General features: G+C 41.3%; 1 protein-coding gene across 2 annotated transcripts in view; it reads left to right on the top strand.

Annotated features, from left to right (window-relative positions):
- The window catches only part of ATP13A3 (ATPase 13A3), a 1430808-nt gene extending 1420927 nt beyond the window's left edge, over positions 1-9881 (top strand). For both annotated transcript variants that reach the window (XM_069618570.1, XM_069618569.1), the window contains one exon: positions 216-9881. In XM_069618570.1, the coding sequence (XP_069474671.1) occupies positions 216-413 (198 nt within the window). In that variant the 3' untranslated portion in view covers positions 414-9881. The remainder of the gene's footprint in view (positions 1-215) is intronic.
- The last annotated feature ends 6826 nt before the right edge of the window (positions 9882-16707 follow it).

Raw genomic sequence — 16707 nt, 5'->3', positions numbered from 1 at the left:
TCTGCGGGCATGCAGGCATATCCTCCTAGTGGGCAAGCAGAGAGCCATTGTGATGAGTGCACAATTTCTTCTTTAATGTTTTACTTTGTCTGCTTTGATTTTATTTAAATGATAGCTGAAACAGGTCATCACAGTCTTGGACCCTTCAAAAGTCTTGCATGTTTTCTTTTCCTTCATTGGTAAAATGCTTAAACTGTTTGTTTCGCTTTTACTAGGAATCCGTTGATCGCTGGGGAGGCCTGCTTTTTTCCTGGTTGTTTAGCTGCAAAAGGAAGCCTCCGATGGCCAAGTACATGCATCTGGCTCAAGAGCTGCTGGTGGATCCAGAATGGCCACCCAAGCCCAGAACTACTACAGAAGCAAAGACTTGCCCTCAGGAAAACTGCTCATATCAAATCGTCACTCTTACGTAGCAGTGACTATAAGTAGCTTGCTCTAAGTGGGACCGTAAAAGCTGCGTTTCTGAATTTGTAACAATACATATTTTTAAATCTTTATATATAAATATACATACTTTTTAAAAAATATGTACAGTTTTGAAATTCGCTTCCAATTATAAATTTTGATTTCAAAGTGTTAAAAAAATTAACTTGTTAAAAAAAAAAATAGAATGGTTGTACTTGAAGCAAAACTTGCCTAATCAAACGAAACACGTTTTGATTCCTGCGCAGTACTGTTTGAAGGTGTATCTGCTGTCACTTTGATCATTACCTCCCATGAGTATAGTTGTGGTCCTGCTCTGAATGCACCTGATGGAGACACTCGTGCTCTTTTGGTCCAGTTTTACAAGTGTGGATCCAGCAAACGCAGAAAGTGCCCCCAGACAATTTTGCCTATCCCACTGGTTCTGAGACCATCTCCCAAGGAGAACGTTTATTGCAGTAGTTTGTACACCAATTTGGTGTATGTGCACACATACATTGAAGTTTGTGTATTTTATCTTCCTGTTCTCCAGCATTTGCTTGTTAAATGAAATGGGTGCTTTCCACATTGATGGAATAAATTCAGCCGGGGTGGAGGGCTGTCCAGCACATTGCATCTAGAAATTATGCAAATTGAAATCCAGTTCACATACCATTTCTTAAATAATTTGAGTTCTGACTAATATCGTACCACCCAAATCACATGCATATCAAATCATCCCAAGTTGACATGTTTGAAGTAACTGGATAATAAGAAAAGTGGGACAATGTAGTCACAGAAGGACTGAATGCATGATCCTTTGTCATGTATTAAACCTGATCTAAGCAGAGTATGTGGGTTCGACATTGTTTAATCTCCTGAGTTTATAGAACTTTTAACAACTTTCAAATTAAAATAAGCCTGCGCCCCTTTTCTGTGACCTCCCTAGCAGTGTACTAAAAATGTGTATTGGTCCCAGTGCTAAACGAGGCATTCATCCAGGGGACTGCAACCTTTGGTTGTCCAGATGTTTTTGACTGCAGCTCTCATCTGCCGCCACCAGCATAAGCAATTCTGAGAGATCATGGGAATTGTAGTCCAAACATCTGGAGAGCTGCTGTTTTCAGGCCCCACCTTAATCACTGCCTTTGTTGAAGATGTACCTTTCTTCTTTTAATCTAAAAAGAGGTGTTTGCAAGGTTGTGTACAGTTATCTTCTACACACAGTATGTATTGCCTTATTATATAATCTGTGAAAGATTTACATTGGCCCATTGACAAAATTAACTATATTCTAAGCTATTAACACCAGTAAAGATCTATCAAATTGTTCCTTTTGTCATCGTAGTCTATGATGATAAAACTCTATGCGCACCATTACTGCTTTACTGTTATGTGATATGTCGTATTCTGCCATAGTCCTAAATGGTGGTAGTTTATGGTCATTATTAGTTGCATCAGACTAACCGGTACAGCTTTTTATTGAGATTGGAACTTGACCTGGAGTCCTGTATCCCATTTCACTAGAGCTCACAAGATTTTTTTCACAAAGTTCACACTGGAATTAATTTTGTAATGTTTCTTAAATAGCCATTCCCTATCTTCACGACTTGTGAAAATATGTATATATCGCGTTCTTCATAGAACAATGGAATGCGAATGACAAATGCACTCGTAATTCCTTCGATTAGGTATTCTATTTTTACAAAAGAACAAGACCCTGTAATTGAAAATCGCTCTCGAAACAAAGCAGAGTTGGCTAGGTTAACTCAACTGTGTCTGTCAGCACTATCCTCAAATAGGGAGGAGCGTCACATTTGTTTTACAGAGTATGCCCATTGAGACGCAAACATTTGTGGCGTTTTCAACACATTTTGGGGCTTGATTTGTGAAGATATGGGCTAGAATGTTATCACTTCCGTTTTGTTCTGCAAACTCCTAAGGCATTTCTCATATTGGCAAACACAGAAATGTGTTATTGATAGTAACTATCTAATTTTGACAACTGTTTCCCTATTCCACATGCTGCCTTTTTGACATGAATATATTCGTTTTCTGGTGTGCATTAATGTACCTCAGAAAGTATTCCACAGGTGTATGGCGTGTGTGTTTATTTCTTTGTCCTTCGTCCATGAATTTGCATTATGCTTTTGTGCTTAGAAAGTGTTTTGCACGTAGTACAAAAGATGCAGTCAAGCATCCAAAAACACTGTGCAGTATGGAATGCTACATCATTCATTTTGCATTGTTTGCTGCAGCACGAAATGGGCAAATATTTGTAATATAGGAGAAATTCTTCATCGAAATCCCAGATAATGTATCGTAACCTTTCTCCCCTTATAAACTAAACCTGAAGTTCCTGAAGAGTTCTGCTAACAAAGTGAAACAATAGGGGGTGGTGCACTGAGAGCATGCTCTCCTACGCCCCTTCATTGAAGCCAGGGAAATTGTTGGTTTTGGGAGAACTCTCTCAAAGCTTGTTCTCTGCAGGAAAGACTCACTTTGCAATATATCTTCCGTTTTCTATTTGACAGGCATGAAAAAGGTTGTTTCTTTGAATCAGGTGTGCTCTTCCATGTAGAGGAAATAGAAGATTACTCAACAGGCTGGCTTGTTGAGGGGTATCTACATTTTACCAAAGGACAGTCTGCCCCCGTTTGAACCAAACAAATCCTTTCATTTTTGTTATCCTTCTGTGTTCAGATTCACCTTTTTACTGGTATCTTTTTTATTTTCGGAGTTGCTCATTTCCTTATAGCAAACTGCTAGGCAATCTCCAGACCTACAACATGTTTATTTTGTCAATTGTGCATTATCTAATTGGAGGCCCAGTCTGGTGTATTTTACCTTCAGGTGATGTGCATGTTGCATGCTTGTTATCTGTGTTTCATTGCAACATGCACAACTGTACCTTAAGGCTTCCCTAATCTATGAGCACAAGAAAACAATTACTTCCTCAATGCCCCTTCTAAAGTACCCCTTTCTCTTCTGCACCGATTTGGAAATATGATGGAACTCCGTTGAAGCAGCATTTGTAGAATGAAATTGACCAAATATTTGTATGTGGGAGGGGCTTTGTCACTATTAGAATACCTCACAAATGCTGAATTGCTGATTTGCAATTTTTATAGTAACCTCTTTCTGCAGTCCCATGTACATTATGTAGCATTTGTATGTGCTTGAAACTTGTTCCTTCTACTTTGCTAGTTCATACCTCGTACAAGACACAGATAATGAATGTTGCCTTCAGTCATATCTCCTTCCAATATTTTGCACTGGCTGAATAGTTTGAGTGGCTGCTGAAATGTGATACGTTAGGAAAATGAATGATTAGCCTGGTTGTCTTCTCAAATTAATGGACATTAGTTTGAAATGGTATAAACATGAACTCACTTAAGCTATGCACCTTAAACCGTTGAGCTGTGAATATGTCCCTGCATCTTCTTTCTTGACTGCAGGTTACGCTTTCTGCATGATCCCAAAAGCATTTGAGAAATGTGTGTTTGTTTCAAGACTTTGCTTGTTGAGTCAATGTGTGAAAAGTATTTACTGTGATATATTTGTGTCTGTATTTGTTTGCAAGCTCCTGAGTGTTCAGTGTTTGAAATTGTGGCATCTTTTTCGAGTCATAGCACATCATTTAAAAATGTGGCTGTGTAGATGAATTCCACAAGTATGAAACAAGATTTAAAGGAACAATGGAATTTTAAAGTGATTGATGTACTGTTTGGAAATATACCTTTAAACTGACTTGGGCATGTGCCGTTCTTCTTATAGTGTCGCATCTTGTAACTTGCATAAACCACATCACACATAGGCAAGATTTTTAGGTATCCCCGAAATACCATGATAGTAATTTCCCAATTTAACTGTCTAAAGTCCTGTCCTGTTCTGTTCTTGGTTTATGGTGGTCATAATGTGCAGAATAACACATGGATATCGTGTTTGGTGGACCAGTTTTCCTGGTGGATTTTCTGGTAACTACCACTCCGTCAGACTAATATTTTAGACCAAATACATTGTTCAGCAGTGAGGGTTTAGGAATTTGCAACGTGGCAATTGTGTTCACTCCGGCCTGCTATACCCAGATGACTGGAAAATGGGCAAGAAGCAAACAACGATTTTGTAGCACAGACTGTGAGATTTGTCTCTGGTATTTCTGGAATCACGCAACTGCTTCTGGCTTCGGGAAAGAAACATGGCTCAACCCTTCCTGAATTGGAAAGTCCTCTTTCTGTAGGAGGAGATGTAGGAATGTAATAAGTGCTGCTGTCCTATTTCTATTAAGGTGACTACATAAAGGCCTAACCTGAGCAGCACACCTCTTCTCTTCACTGCCATTATCAGATGAAATCATCCATGCTTGGCGTTAAGTGGATGTATTGTTAGACCACATACGCACAAGCAGATTAACCAAATAGGTCCTCATCAAGATCGCTCATATGGACTTGTCTAGAGTTTTCTGCTTTGTTTCAATTTCACTATATGGAATTGGTGCTGAATAGGTTTCTGGTCTTAGTCCAATAAAAGTAAAGGAACGTGATGTTCAGATAGTGCTTTAAAGTCATTAATACTCTGTGTGCATATGTTTTCAAACTCCAAGTGCCTTAATTGAGGTTCTTACTATATTAGATGGGCTATGCAGTTATTTCAACACAGGTGTGGTCTTACTAGGGCATTATATATTAAACCAGGCATTTGATTGTGGGGTGCTAATACATCTGTTTTTTCAGTTAATTAAATACTGTATTATCAACCTGAGATTGTTGTTCATCTAAAAGCTGATGTCTGATCAGGTTCTGACTTTGCATGTAGTATGGACAATTGCATTGCAGAGCCTATTCGTACCTGTATGGGCAAGAACTATAGTGGCTGTTTTAGAGCTGTAGGCAGTTCACTCTTATCCTGTGCATCCATTCATCAATGTGGTGGGTGCCTTCAGCTGGAGAGAAGGATGTTCTGAAGTTTGACCAGGAAATTGTTAAAATCTGTTCACATTTGGGTGCAGTTATAGTATTTATTTAATTGCATTTATCGAATAAGGTACACCTCAAATGTCTTGTTGATTTGCGTTGTCTTCACAATTACACGTTTTTCTTGGCTTTTACAGCAACCCAGCAGGATACTCTCAGCTAGTTCAGCATAGTTCATAATATGCAGATATGGGCCACATGAAAATAGTTTATTCATCAGTTTAACATTTCACAATATCTGTATTTCGTTCTGCTGAAGAAGGATTTCACCAGACTCCCGAATCTTTACATGATCCATATTCTCTCTCATTGTTTCCACTTGTGTTATTTTTCTTAGGTTCTCAGCCGCTCTCCTCAACTACCACAAGGAGGCCCTATTGCAGACTAGAAATGTCATTTTATTAAGATGTCTGATCAGGCAGAAGCAGGGCTACAAAGCAGAATCTGCTAGGCCCACTTTGTTTGGTTTAGTGCATTGCCTTAATTCTAGGAAGCAGTTTGGTGACAAACGGATACACTTTTTTTAATCATATGCAACACTGGCTTAAGGAAATCTAGTTGCCAGTATTATTTTTGGTTTCTAAGGATAATCGTGGGTTACTAATTTAGGAATATTTCAAAAAAGTGTTACAGATCTTCTCACTGAAATTGCTGTTGATCCATCAGCTGGATTTCACTAACTTATCTTCCTTCTGAACCCACTAACGTTCCCGCTTCTGGATTTCACTACTCGCATATCCTCCTACTGAACCCATTATCATTCCCTGCTTCTGGATTTCACTAGAAGCATATATTCCTTCTGAAACCATTGACGGTTCCTGCTTCTGGATTTCACTACCAGTACATCCTTCTTGTGGACCCATTGACATTCACACTTCTGGATTTCGCTACCAGCATATTGTATTGAAACCACTGACGTTCCCTCTACTGGATTTCACCAGCCAGGTTGCTCACTTTTGAGAAAAACAGCTGTTATTATTTACATTTTACCCTTCATTCGCATTGTTGTCTTTTTAAGTATTTGGTTTATTTTTATTCCATCAGTCGATCGCCGAGTTTTGCAGATGACTTTTTTGTCTCTTAAGCCTATATTTGAGATTTTGGCAGACTACGCTTGTTGCTGTTGCCACGTAAATTAGTGTTCTCAGAACCTTTGTGTGATAGATATTTTAGTGAGATGCTATTCTCGCTTCATTTTTCTACCCTACGTTTTTATTCTGAACAATAACGCACTGTTGTTACTGCAATGCTTAATAATAACTTCATTGTTAATACGACCTGATTAGGCCTTTTCTGACACCTCATTGGTCATTCTTATTGTTGGTCTCCAAGTCTTGACCCCACTGTGTAGTCAAATGTTTCTACTACTGAAAGGTTCAGTGTGTACATGATTGAACACTGGTTACGAATGTCACCACCCGCTCACACCTTGAACCATTTCTTTTAGTAATAAAAGAAGTTCATACATGCGTGCCTATAGTTTAAATTCCACTCTTTTCTGAGAGCAGTGATGTACTCGTTGGTGATTATAGCAAGGATTTTGTCATTTAGGCAATAAGCCCTGAGCCTGCGCTGGGGCCTGTAACTATGGGTCCTTGGGGCATTACCTTATGCGGTAATGGCCCGCAGGCGAGGGGCTTATTGCCATTTGTACCTGGCCCATTAGACTGGCGTACTAAAGGCATTTTTTTTTGATGGTTACAAAATGCTATGGCATTTCAGAACAGAAAAAAAAGTAATAACAATGGCCACCGGGGAAGTTAAACGAAGTCCGCTTTCCCTTTCCATGGCAGCCATTGAAAAGGAAAACGAAGTCCGCTTTCCATGGCAGCCATTGAAAATAAGTGAAAAAAAATAAACAAACAAAATGGCCATCTGGCCATTCCAAAAATAGGAAGACAAAAGTAAACTAACAAAATGGCCACCATGGAAAGGAAGAATGGGCCTGCTTTGTAATCCCTTCTTACTTTCCAGGGCAGCTTGTCGCAGATGGAGAGCGAAAGCACTGGGGACAGAAGTGTTCCCAGCGCACCCGCTCTTGAAATGGACAGAAAAGAAGGTAAGTGGTGGTGGGAGGGCTGGGAAAGAATTGTGTGGATGTTTGAAAGGGGGGGGGGATGTGAGAAACTTACCCGATTCCTCGGCGAGGGGAGATGGCGCTGGCCCTGGGGAGGCTCAGGGTGGCTGGATTACCATGTGATAACACCCACATTCTGAGCCTTCCCCATTGGCTGGGAAGCCCCCACACCCACGTTGCCCGGTACTAATGACTGGTATGGAAGATGTAGTCTGCAGCATTTGTTTTTTCAGATTTCCTCTGCTCGAGTATCTGTTGTTCACCATCCTTCCTTTATTAGGAACATCAGTTTCCCCCCTCTTCTTGCCATCTGGAAATAATGACTAGACCTCGATTGAAGTGGGTGTGTAAAACTGCTGCAGTTTGTTCACACACTTTGTCTTGTTTTAAACTTTTTTTAAATGGTAGTCTCACTTGTTCAGCATTTTTCAGTATCCTTTGGCTCGGCACTATTACCCCTGATACAAAGATCAGTGTCGGTCTCACTGCAATGGTTTACTCTAGGTGCAGCCCAAGGTATAATTAAAATGCACCCATACTGTTCTTCGCTAGATGGGCAACTGGCCCCATTTTCAAAAGAGACTGGTTCTGAGAATCTAGAGCTCATGCTGGGAACAACTGGCCCATTTTCTAAATTGATTTGTTCCAAATTTGTCAGCCATGTCTAGCTGTGATAATGTAAACTCTACAATTATACTCGGCTGTTTTCTTTCCAAGCTAAGTTTTGTAAAGATATCTTTTTTAACTTTTTTTTTTTTTTTTAAGAAACTGCATGTCCCAGAAAAAATATATTACAGTGCTTAAGCTTGGGAAAGTAAGAACACTCAAACATAATTGTAGGGTGCAAACCAGCACAAATACATTTTGCATTGGACTGGATTATTTATGAAATCTGGCCCTAGCTGTAGGAGGCTCAGCCCACTAAATAATACATGTCATCATTCCAACATCACACATTGTCTTACCTTTTGTATACCTGAATTTAAGCCAAGAAGATGTGGAGTTTTCCAGGCATACCCAACAAACATAAGTGGCACAAAGGCAGCTCTTACATTGGCTCCAAGTAACAAGGGGTGAATTAAACTTCGCTAAAATGCAAGCTCCTGCAAAGCATACTTTAAATGCTTGTGAATGGAATGAAACAGGAGAATTGTCTATTTCACAGATTTCTTTATAATATGTAGTTCAGCATCACTGAAAAGAAACGAGTTTAAAATGTTATGATTTACTATTTAAGGGATATGCAGATCAAAATGTTTAATTTGTCATTTTCTGTGTGGTAGAATTTTGTATATAATGTTGATTAAATATTGATACACTTGCTTTATCTTCTGGGTCCTAACCCTTTAGTCTATTTCCCCTCCCCTGCTATTCCAAGGAAAAGCACTTGTGAAATATACATGAACCAATGATAACTTTTTAAACATTTTTTTGAATGACTAGCCAGATGTAAAATTGCATATCCTTCTCAGGGTAATTTTGTAAACAAATTAAAAATGCTGTCCCTTCAAATATATTTTTTTTCATAATTGTAGGTTTGGCATTTTGATATGTTTCTAGCACAAAGTCTCGACTGTAAAACCTGCTGCAAATAATGCTTGAACTTAAGTGACCAACCGACTAAATGCAAAGATTCTGTTTTATATGCGTTTAAATCTTTAAACTACAAATGTTACAAATCGCGCTTGGGTTTAGATTGCTGCAGTTAATTTATTTGTATTTATTTTTGTTCTCTGTGCTTTAAAGTTTGTGCTGATTTGTTTGTTAAACATTGGATGAATAATACATAATTGTAATATATATATATATATAATATAGTATAGTGCTATCGTTGACTCGATGCAGTCTCATTTTTTTATTTCGTTGCTAGTTGACACCTTTCCCCATCCATTTCTTTGATATGAAACTGATGATGAAAGTAATGTTTTTTTTTTTTATTCCTCCATTTAATGTTTCCATTAATTCCAAAATAGGGTTTTGAAGATGTTAAAATTAAGCTATTCCAAGAATTGGCAGTTTCTTTCCTAATGTTTTTCCAATCCATCCATCATGGATAGAAATATTTTCTGCAGCATTTGGACCCATACAGACCCTTCGAAACCGGGAGGCTCAATTGTTTTTAATCCTCACGGTGCATCGGGTATCCTTTTCACATCCTGATGAGCTCAAGTACTATAAAGAGTATCAGGGTCAATAAAATTCTGTACATTTGTGCTATTCACATACAAAAAATCTTCTGTTGGAGTTTCATTTCACATTCTACCATTTAAATAAAGAAGTGTCACTGCATCTTTAAAATATAAATGTACTCAAGGTACCCATTGTCCAAAAAAGGCTAAACCCATTGATGTACATGTAACGTTTGTAAATAATTGTGTAAATACATTTTTTATTGACACACTTTCAAATAAAGACCTTAATGAGCAAAATAAGTTGGATTGTTTTGTTCACGTGTTTCATTAGTTAATTGTTGAAGGCAATGGTGCCCACTGCACTGCTCATGCTCCTCACAACTTCTCTCACTTTGAGGTCACTGATGTGATGTGTATTTTAAATCGCTGGGCTCCTTCCTGTTTCAAGCCATAACGGGTAGATTGTTTATGCACAGTGTAACTTTGGTCTTCTTAATGGACACAACTAAATGCGGTATTTACGTTGCCCTTGTGTTTCCTCTTCCTGTTATATTCTGAACCTCGAAACCCCGGATATAGCTTGGGATATTCTTAAAAATGTGCCACTGGTGATAGATGCCTTCTGGGAGACAAAGAACTACTATTGAGACGAAGCAGGATGTTTCTACCCTGTGAAGTCTAATTGCACGGTAATACAGATGTATTGCTCATCTGCAGTGTATTCTGTGGTTGCCCCTGTTTTCATAACGGGGATGTTGTACTCACCACTCTGTCAATTTAATGGTCCGTTCCCTGTATTCAGCTATTCCCAGGTGTGGAGTATGTGTCACAGGAAAACCACATTGCCATACACACTTTAGGAAGGAACAGCACTTCTGTAAAATACGTTTTACCATGTAGGACTCGTGCTGTTAGAACTGCCTCTCACGCATGTAGAGGTTCTGGAGCAAGGTTTACAACACATGTTCTCTAAAGTTTTCTTTACCCCTCTTTTGTCCAGATGTCATGTTCAGCGGTTGAAGTGTACAAAAAAGTAGTTGAACTATGCCTCCAACCCCTCCCCCAGCCAACTATTTGCCTTCCTGCACAACTCCCCCAATCCTCTCCACCCACCCGAGTGCTAGCTCTAGGATTTGTGGTCTCAAGTTCAGCAAATGAAGTGTGGGGCCCTTAATTTGCATATGATGACTTTACAGAAAGTGACATCCCCCGAAAATAAATGCTGCGTACCCGTAAAGACAGGCAAGGAAAGAAAACAGAGGTCAGAAAACATGTATATCACATCACAAACGCATCCTTCAGTGCTACAGCTTCTTTCAGTGTAACTGCAGATACATTTATGAAATGGGAAGTTGTCGAATTACATGATAGTAATGTTCCCTTCTCATCTCATTCATAACATGGTTGTTTAAATTGGGCAAACAGTGTTTTTAAATACCTTTAAGGGAGTAATGTCGGGCCTCTTAATTTCCCAAACTCAAGGAAACTGAAATTTCTTGAGCAATGGATTCCAATGAATGGCTAAAAAGGTGCCCTTTCAAGTTTACTATTCCCTTTGTTTATGCAGCATGACGATCCATTGGAATAATACAAGGGGTCCTATTTGACAGACCCATTTCTACGTATTTTCTCCGTAGTTGTGCGTGGGCTGCTACTAATTGAACAAGCATCTACTGCAAAGAGCAGCTCTCCCATACATTCTATCAGCAGGGGGACGTAGAAAGGTGTGTTATAAAAAAAAACATTCTGTGGCATTACTAGCTGGTCAATCATCAAAACTGACAATCCTCACCTAATAATTGTTGATATTTTTTCAAATCATGTAAATGCAGTAAATGTTTAGAGAAAATGTCCTCCCAAATTTGAGTTCATAAGTAAGAACAGAAGAAAATGTGAAGTGATGCAATTCATAATCTCTGATCAAAATTCCCAGCTGTAGGCAAAATAAATGACGTACTTAAACTGAAGCTTCATTGGGCGTATACGCATAAGTAATGCATTTAATATGTTGGTACATTTTTGCAGATGCTTCCAAACCTAGTATAGTTATTTTACTTGTATTCCTACCACTGCATGTATGAAAATACAGCCCTGAATTTGTGTTGTCTTAAGTTAAGCAAATCTTCGCCACTGTTATAATCCACATTATCGGACATGTTATATTATTTCAGAGGCTTTATCAAACATTTTGTGTATCCTAGATCAGATCAACGTTTCTATTACCCTAATCAATTCTGAAGATTCTGCCTTCTTAATATTTAGTTTTCTTCATGCACTCTAAGTTTATGGCCATGGCCCACAAAAGCAATCTAGTTGCAGGTGAAACATCACCATTGTGCCCGTCTTCCACGTCCGAGTCCTGAATACTGATGTGATGCTCACGTCTGGCATAGGAAGCCTGTGGGTAGGATAGCATTTGGTTGGTCCTCCACCGAGGGGACAGGACTGAAATGACCCACATTTTAACCCCCAGGCTCCCTGTTTTCTTGTCTCATGGGAGGTTGCCACGAGGGGCTTTCACAGAGAATGGAGGTGAGTAACCCTGGGGCAGAATGGACAGCCTGACGGAAGAAGAGGCAGGTGATGGGGCGGGGGTAGGGGGGGGCCTGTCTCAGGGGAAGGCGGAGCAGATGACATGGGGGTGGGGAAGGGCAGTAGGACTGGTGACGGGTGGGAGGAGAGGATGGGGGAAGAAGAGGCAGAAAGACAGATTGGAAAATGGGGCAGGAAGGGAAAGCTTGACTGGGCTGAAGAGACAGATGCACGGGTAAAATGTGTCGAGGAGAAGGGCCAGGTGGTGTTATACGAGGGCTTGGAAGATGGGGCAGATCATGTCGCGGCATTCAGGGGAAAGGAATGGTGACAGCGTGACACGAGTGTGGGGAGAGGAAGAGGGTCATCCATGGCACACGGTGGAAGAAAGGGCAGAAAGCCACAAAGTGGGAAAAGGGAGGAAAAACTATGGTCAAGGGACGGCCTAACGGGGAAGAAGAGGTAGGGGAAGAAGTGTCATGGGGGACATTTGCAGTTTCTTTTAGGATTACTTTCTTATTCTGTACAGCCCATCTGAAAATGCCCTCATCTTTTAGAGGGGACTTCTGGTCTGTGGCCTCTTGATCACGGATTGTTGCAGGGAGTATATCGACCCATCAATCACCTACTTTCAAGGGTATTCAGTGTTCTCCTCATGAGCAACTTCTTGAACCTAACACGCCAGCCACAATCGAGAACAAAGACCAGATTGAAATTCTGCACGTATGGATCGCGCCTGAGGGGCTTTTGAGCAACTCGCCCTCCAAAACCTATGTACACACAAATAGAAGATAGCAGCAATGTGTAAGCAAAGGGACTTTTACATGCATCATTGCAACTAACCCCTTGACCTTCCAATCTCTCAGGGACATATAGTTTTCTATGCAGCCTTGCCAGATGGTTCTTCTAACTGGTACCGCTTGAGTGGAGGCTGGAGTGCACAAAATGTTCGAGCAGTGCAGCAGAATGCAGGGGGTTCCCATGTTACAATGTTACACCTCTCAGTACAGGCTTGAGCAGTGCCTTAAATGGGGCCCGAAATCGAAGTGGGCCTCTGGAGGGGCGGTGGCCAAATTGTGCCTGGCGTGGCCTGAAGGGGGAGCAGCTGACTTAGGCAAGGTCCACTTGCCCCAAACAAATCACACATCATGAGGCCCTGCAAACATGTACTTTGGACCACCCAACACGGTCTCAGGTGGTCTCGTTTGCATCCAGTCTAAATACTGTAAATAGTTCCCAAATAAACTAAACTGCTGTCTGTAATGCTATCCCTCTCTGACACGGGATATAAGCAACTCATTCCCAGTAAATCACCCCATTCTGTAAAGAATGCCCCAAGCCCACTGTGCACGAGTGCGTATTTACGGTTTTGACTGTTGGCCTGTCCCATTTGTAGCTATTAACTCCCTGCAAGCAACGTCTAATATTCCTTGGGGCGGCAGTGGAGGTCTCAAACTAAAGGCTGTTTCACTTTAAATGTGCTTGTGCTGGCCGAAGACAGACCTCCATGTTTTACCTTATCCCTGACCTCAGCCACTCCTGAAATCACCCAGGAGAGCACCGGTGTGAAAGGTGAGGACGACAAATTGCACCAATGCAAAGTACTTGGTGCTTTGCATTAAATCATAGAGCTTTTTGATAACATAACAAGGAGCACGCATATGTATATAAGATGTAACTTTGAAAGAGGTTGAAGCCTGAAACCCTTCGAAGCACTAAAATGAAATGAGAAGAAAGGCGGGTAAAGGCTGCTGTACATTATTGTAAAACACCAACGGTAAAGTGACGACAAACTACTATTCACAAACAAACTTGGAAAAAATGATCCTTTTTGGCGCTACACGTCAGGCTTTAGCAGGCAGAGAGCTTCCCTGCATGTACTTCTTTCACAGCGTGCCTTCTGCACTCAGGTACTGCCCATGGGGCACTTAGAGCCCCGGCTCAAGGAGAGTTTTTGGAGACAGCCGTGGCCCACTGAAAGCCCTCTCTGTAAGGCAGACATCCCCCCACCGCCATGTGCAGCCCAGAGTACTCCAGTTGGAAATGTCATGCAGATGAATTGCACAGTCCTTACAGGTCCTAAAGTGAATGGAATAGAGAGGATAATCACTCTGGCAGATGGCGGTGTCTGATGGTCCAGGATACATACATACGCAGATTCCTTCCAAAGCAGGCCTGACATATCATCACATTATAGTACTCCTCTCTACAGTCCTTCAGATGAGCCATCAGGTGGCCCTCGTATGCAGCCTCCTTTTTTGCTGCAATATTGTGTGGAGGTGCTGAGGGAAAACCAGGGGACCTTCAGCTAGTCTTCCAAGTTGAAATAGTCCCTTCCATCATGAAGACAGCTTTAATCAGCTATTTGAAAGATAAAGCATTAGCTCCTTGCTTTCTTCTCCCGGCAACGTCTTGTGAACCTCTTTGAGAGTTCACTTAGTGGCAATAACCTCCAACAAGTAGAAACAGGCTGTGTTCTTCAAAATCCCAGTCATTTATAAATATATGAAGGATTTTAATATCCTCTCTCCTCTATTCAGAACATGTGTGCCTACCTGGATACCTAATGTAATACTAAGATGATGTTGAGGACCACCTCGCCTCTACTCTTCAGTGTTTTATTTGAATGGTTGACTTTAGTAGCCATCATTTCAGCTGGTAGTGTGGGCTACAGGCTCTTCTTTCATTTGAGAAGCCTTATCTGATGATCAATGATAGGAAGGGGCTGTTATGTGCCCCATCCCAGGTTTCTGTGTACACTAGCCAGGGCAGGGCTAGCAACGTTTGCTCTGGGTTCAAGGCCAATTTTCTGGCACAGGGTGCAGTGGCCCAAGCCCACAATACAGAGTCCCTGGCTTCCCGAACAACTAAACTAAGCTCCCGCTGTCTCAGTGACAGTTGTTAAAAATCTAAGAGTGTACTTATCCTCCTCCCTCACCTTTGTTCCGCAGGTTAGTGCAGTGTGCAAATCTGGTCACGCCGTACTGAAAGTGCTTGGTAGAATTCTGATGTTTCTACCCACCCATCTTCACCCTGCAGTTTCTTCGCTTGTAAATAGTCAGCTATACTACTGCAATGCCTTGTATCTAGCCCAACCTATAGACCTCATTCATCACCTTCAGTTACTTCAGAACCTAGCTGCTCGAGTAGCAACGGCCACCCCATATGGCTCTCACATTAGGCCAGTCTTAAGATTACTTCACTGGCTTCCTGTAGAGAAGAGAATATCTTTTAAATCTTTGATTTGTCCATCGGGCCTATTCTAAGATCGGGGCTGTCTGTCTCAAGGTCAACTTTGTACCTTATGTCCCCGGCAGGGCTCTCCAATCTGGAAACAACTGCTTGGTCACGGTTCCAAACTTCTGTCGGAGCAGGGTTGGCGGAAGGGCCTTCTCTATAGCAGCTGGAAAACGGTGGAACTCCCTTCCTGCTAGTTTGAGACGGATCAGTGACCACTTTCATTTTCGTCGCCTTCTCAAGACCATCCTTTTCTGAACTCCTTCGGCTGTTGCTTTGTTAGTCTCCATCCTCGCGGCGAGATGCCACTGGCAAACATACGCGCTACAAATATGCCTAACATAACTTAACGCTGACCTCTACCGCCACATAATTTCCTTGTATGCAGCATATCCTTCAGTTATGTTTGTGCTTTCCTAGTGACCCATGCCCCAGGGAACATCCCCCATAAGCCAAAAAACTAGTGAAATGATTTCACTGAGGTAGTATAATTTGGTGAAATGGAAAACCTGGCATTTGAGCCAGGTTTCTCATGGCCCAGTTTGTAACTGGACAGCAGGCCACATCTCCATGGGAAGAGCTGAGTCAGGGAGTCAGCCTTCAATCTAAGAGCCAAACGCACGCTGGCACGCTGGCACGGCAAAGGTCTATACCTGGCTTCCTGCCCTTCCAGCGCACAACCTAAAAACCTACCAGGCACCCTGTTTACCATCTCCCCACTACTCCAGAACCTCACTTGGCATAATGCCTCCCCACCAGTACGCATTATATGAATGGTAAATATTTATGTATGGAGTGACACTATAGATTATAAACCCATATGAGTGAGACTTTCCCTATAGACTGTCAAGGAAAACAAGGCACAGTGATGAAAAGTGATTTGCTCAGGGTAAAATAATGTGTCAATTGGGGTAGGTGAGGATTTAAGCCCCATCTTCCTGGTTCCACAGTTTTAAACTTAGACAGCCGAGCAGACTTCAACTTCTCCGGTTCCATCTTTAATAACAGAATCAACAAAACGCTTTCTGCAAAAGTGTTATTCAAAGGCTAAATTAGTACACTTTTCAATAAATCTGGTTTTCAAAGCACCAAGTCACATGACAAAGCAACCTGACACAATATAAGAGAAGTCTTACTTGAAACATATATTCACAAAGCAAGTATGCATCACTTTGTCAGAAAAAAGAAAGGGGTTGAGCCTGCCCCACAATTGGATACAGTAGCATGAAGGTTAGGCACAGATCTCAGGAACAGGCATTCAATCTGCTGACCTACCTTTCCAGATTTGTACCTCTGTTTCGTTTCCCCCTATTTTCCTTGCCCATTATCTCCCTACAGTTGGCTTTCAGACTTC

The sequence above is a fragment of the Ambystoma mexicanum genome, chromosome 10, assembly GCF_040938575.1.
Source record: "Ambystoma mexicanum isolate Mex_15411 chromosome 10, UKY_AmexF1_1, whole genome shotgun sequence".
In the NCBI taxonomy this organism is placed as follows: domain Eukaryota; kingdom Metazoa; phylum Chordata; class Amphibia; order Caudata; family Ambystomatidae; genus Ambystoma; species Ambystoma mexicanum.
This window is presented reverse-complemented; position numbering and strand designations above follow the sequence as displayed.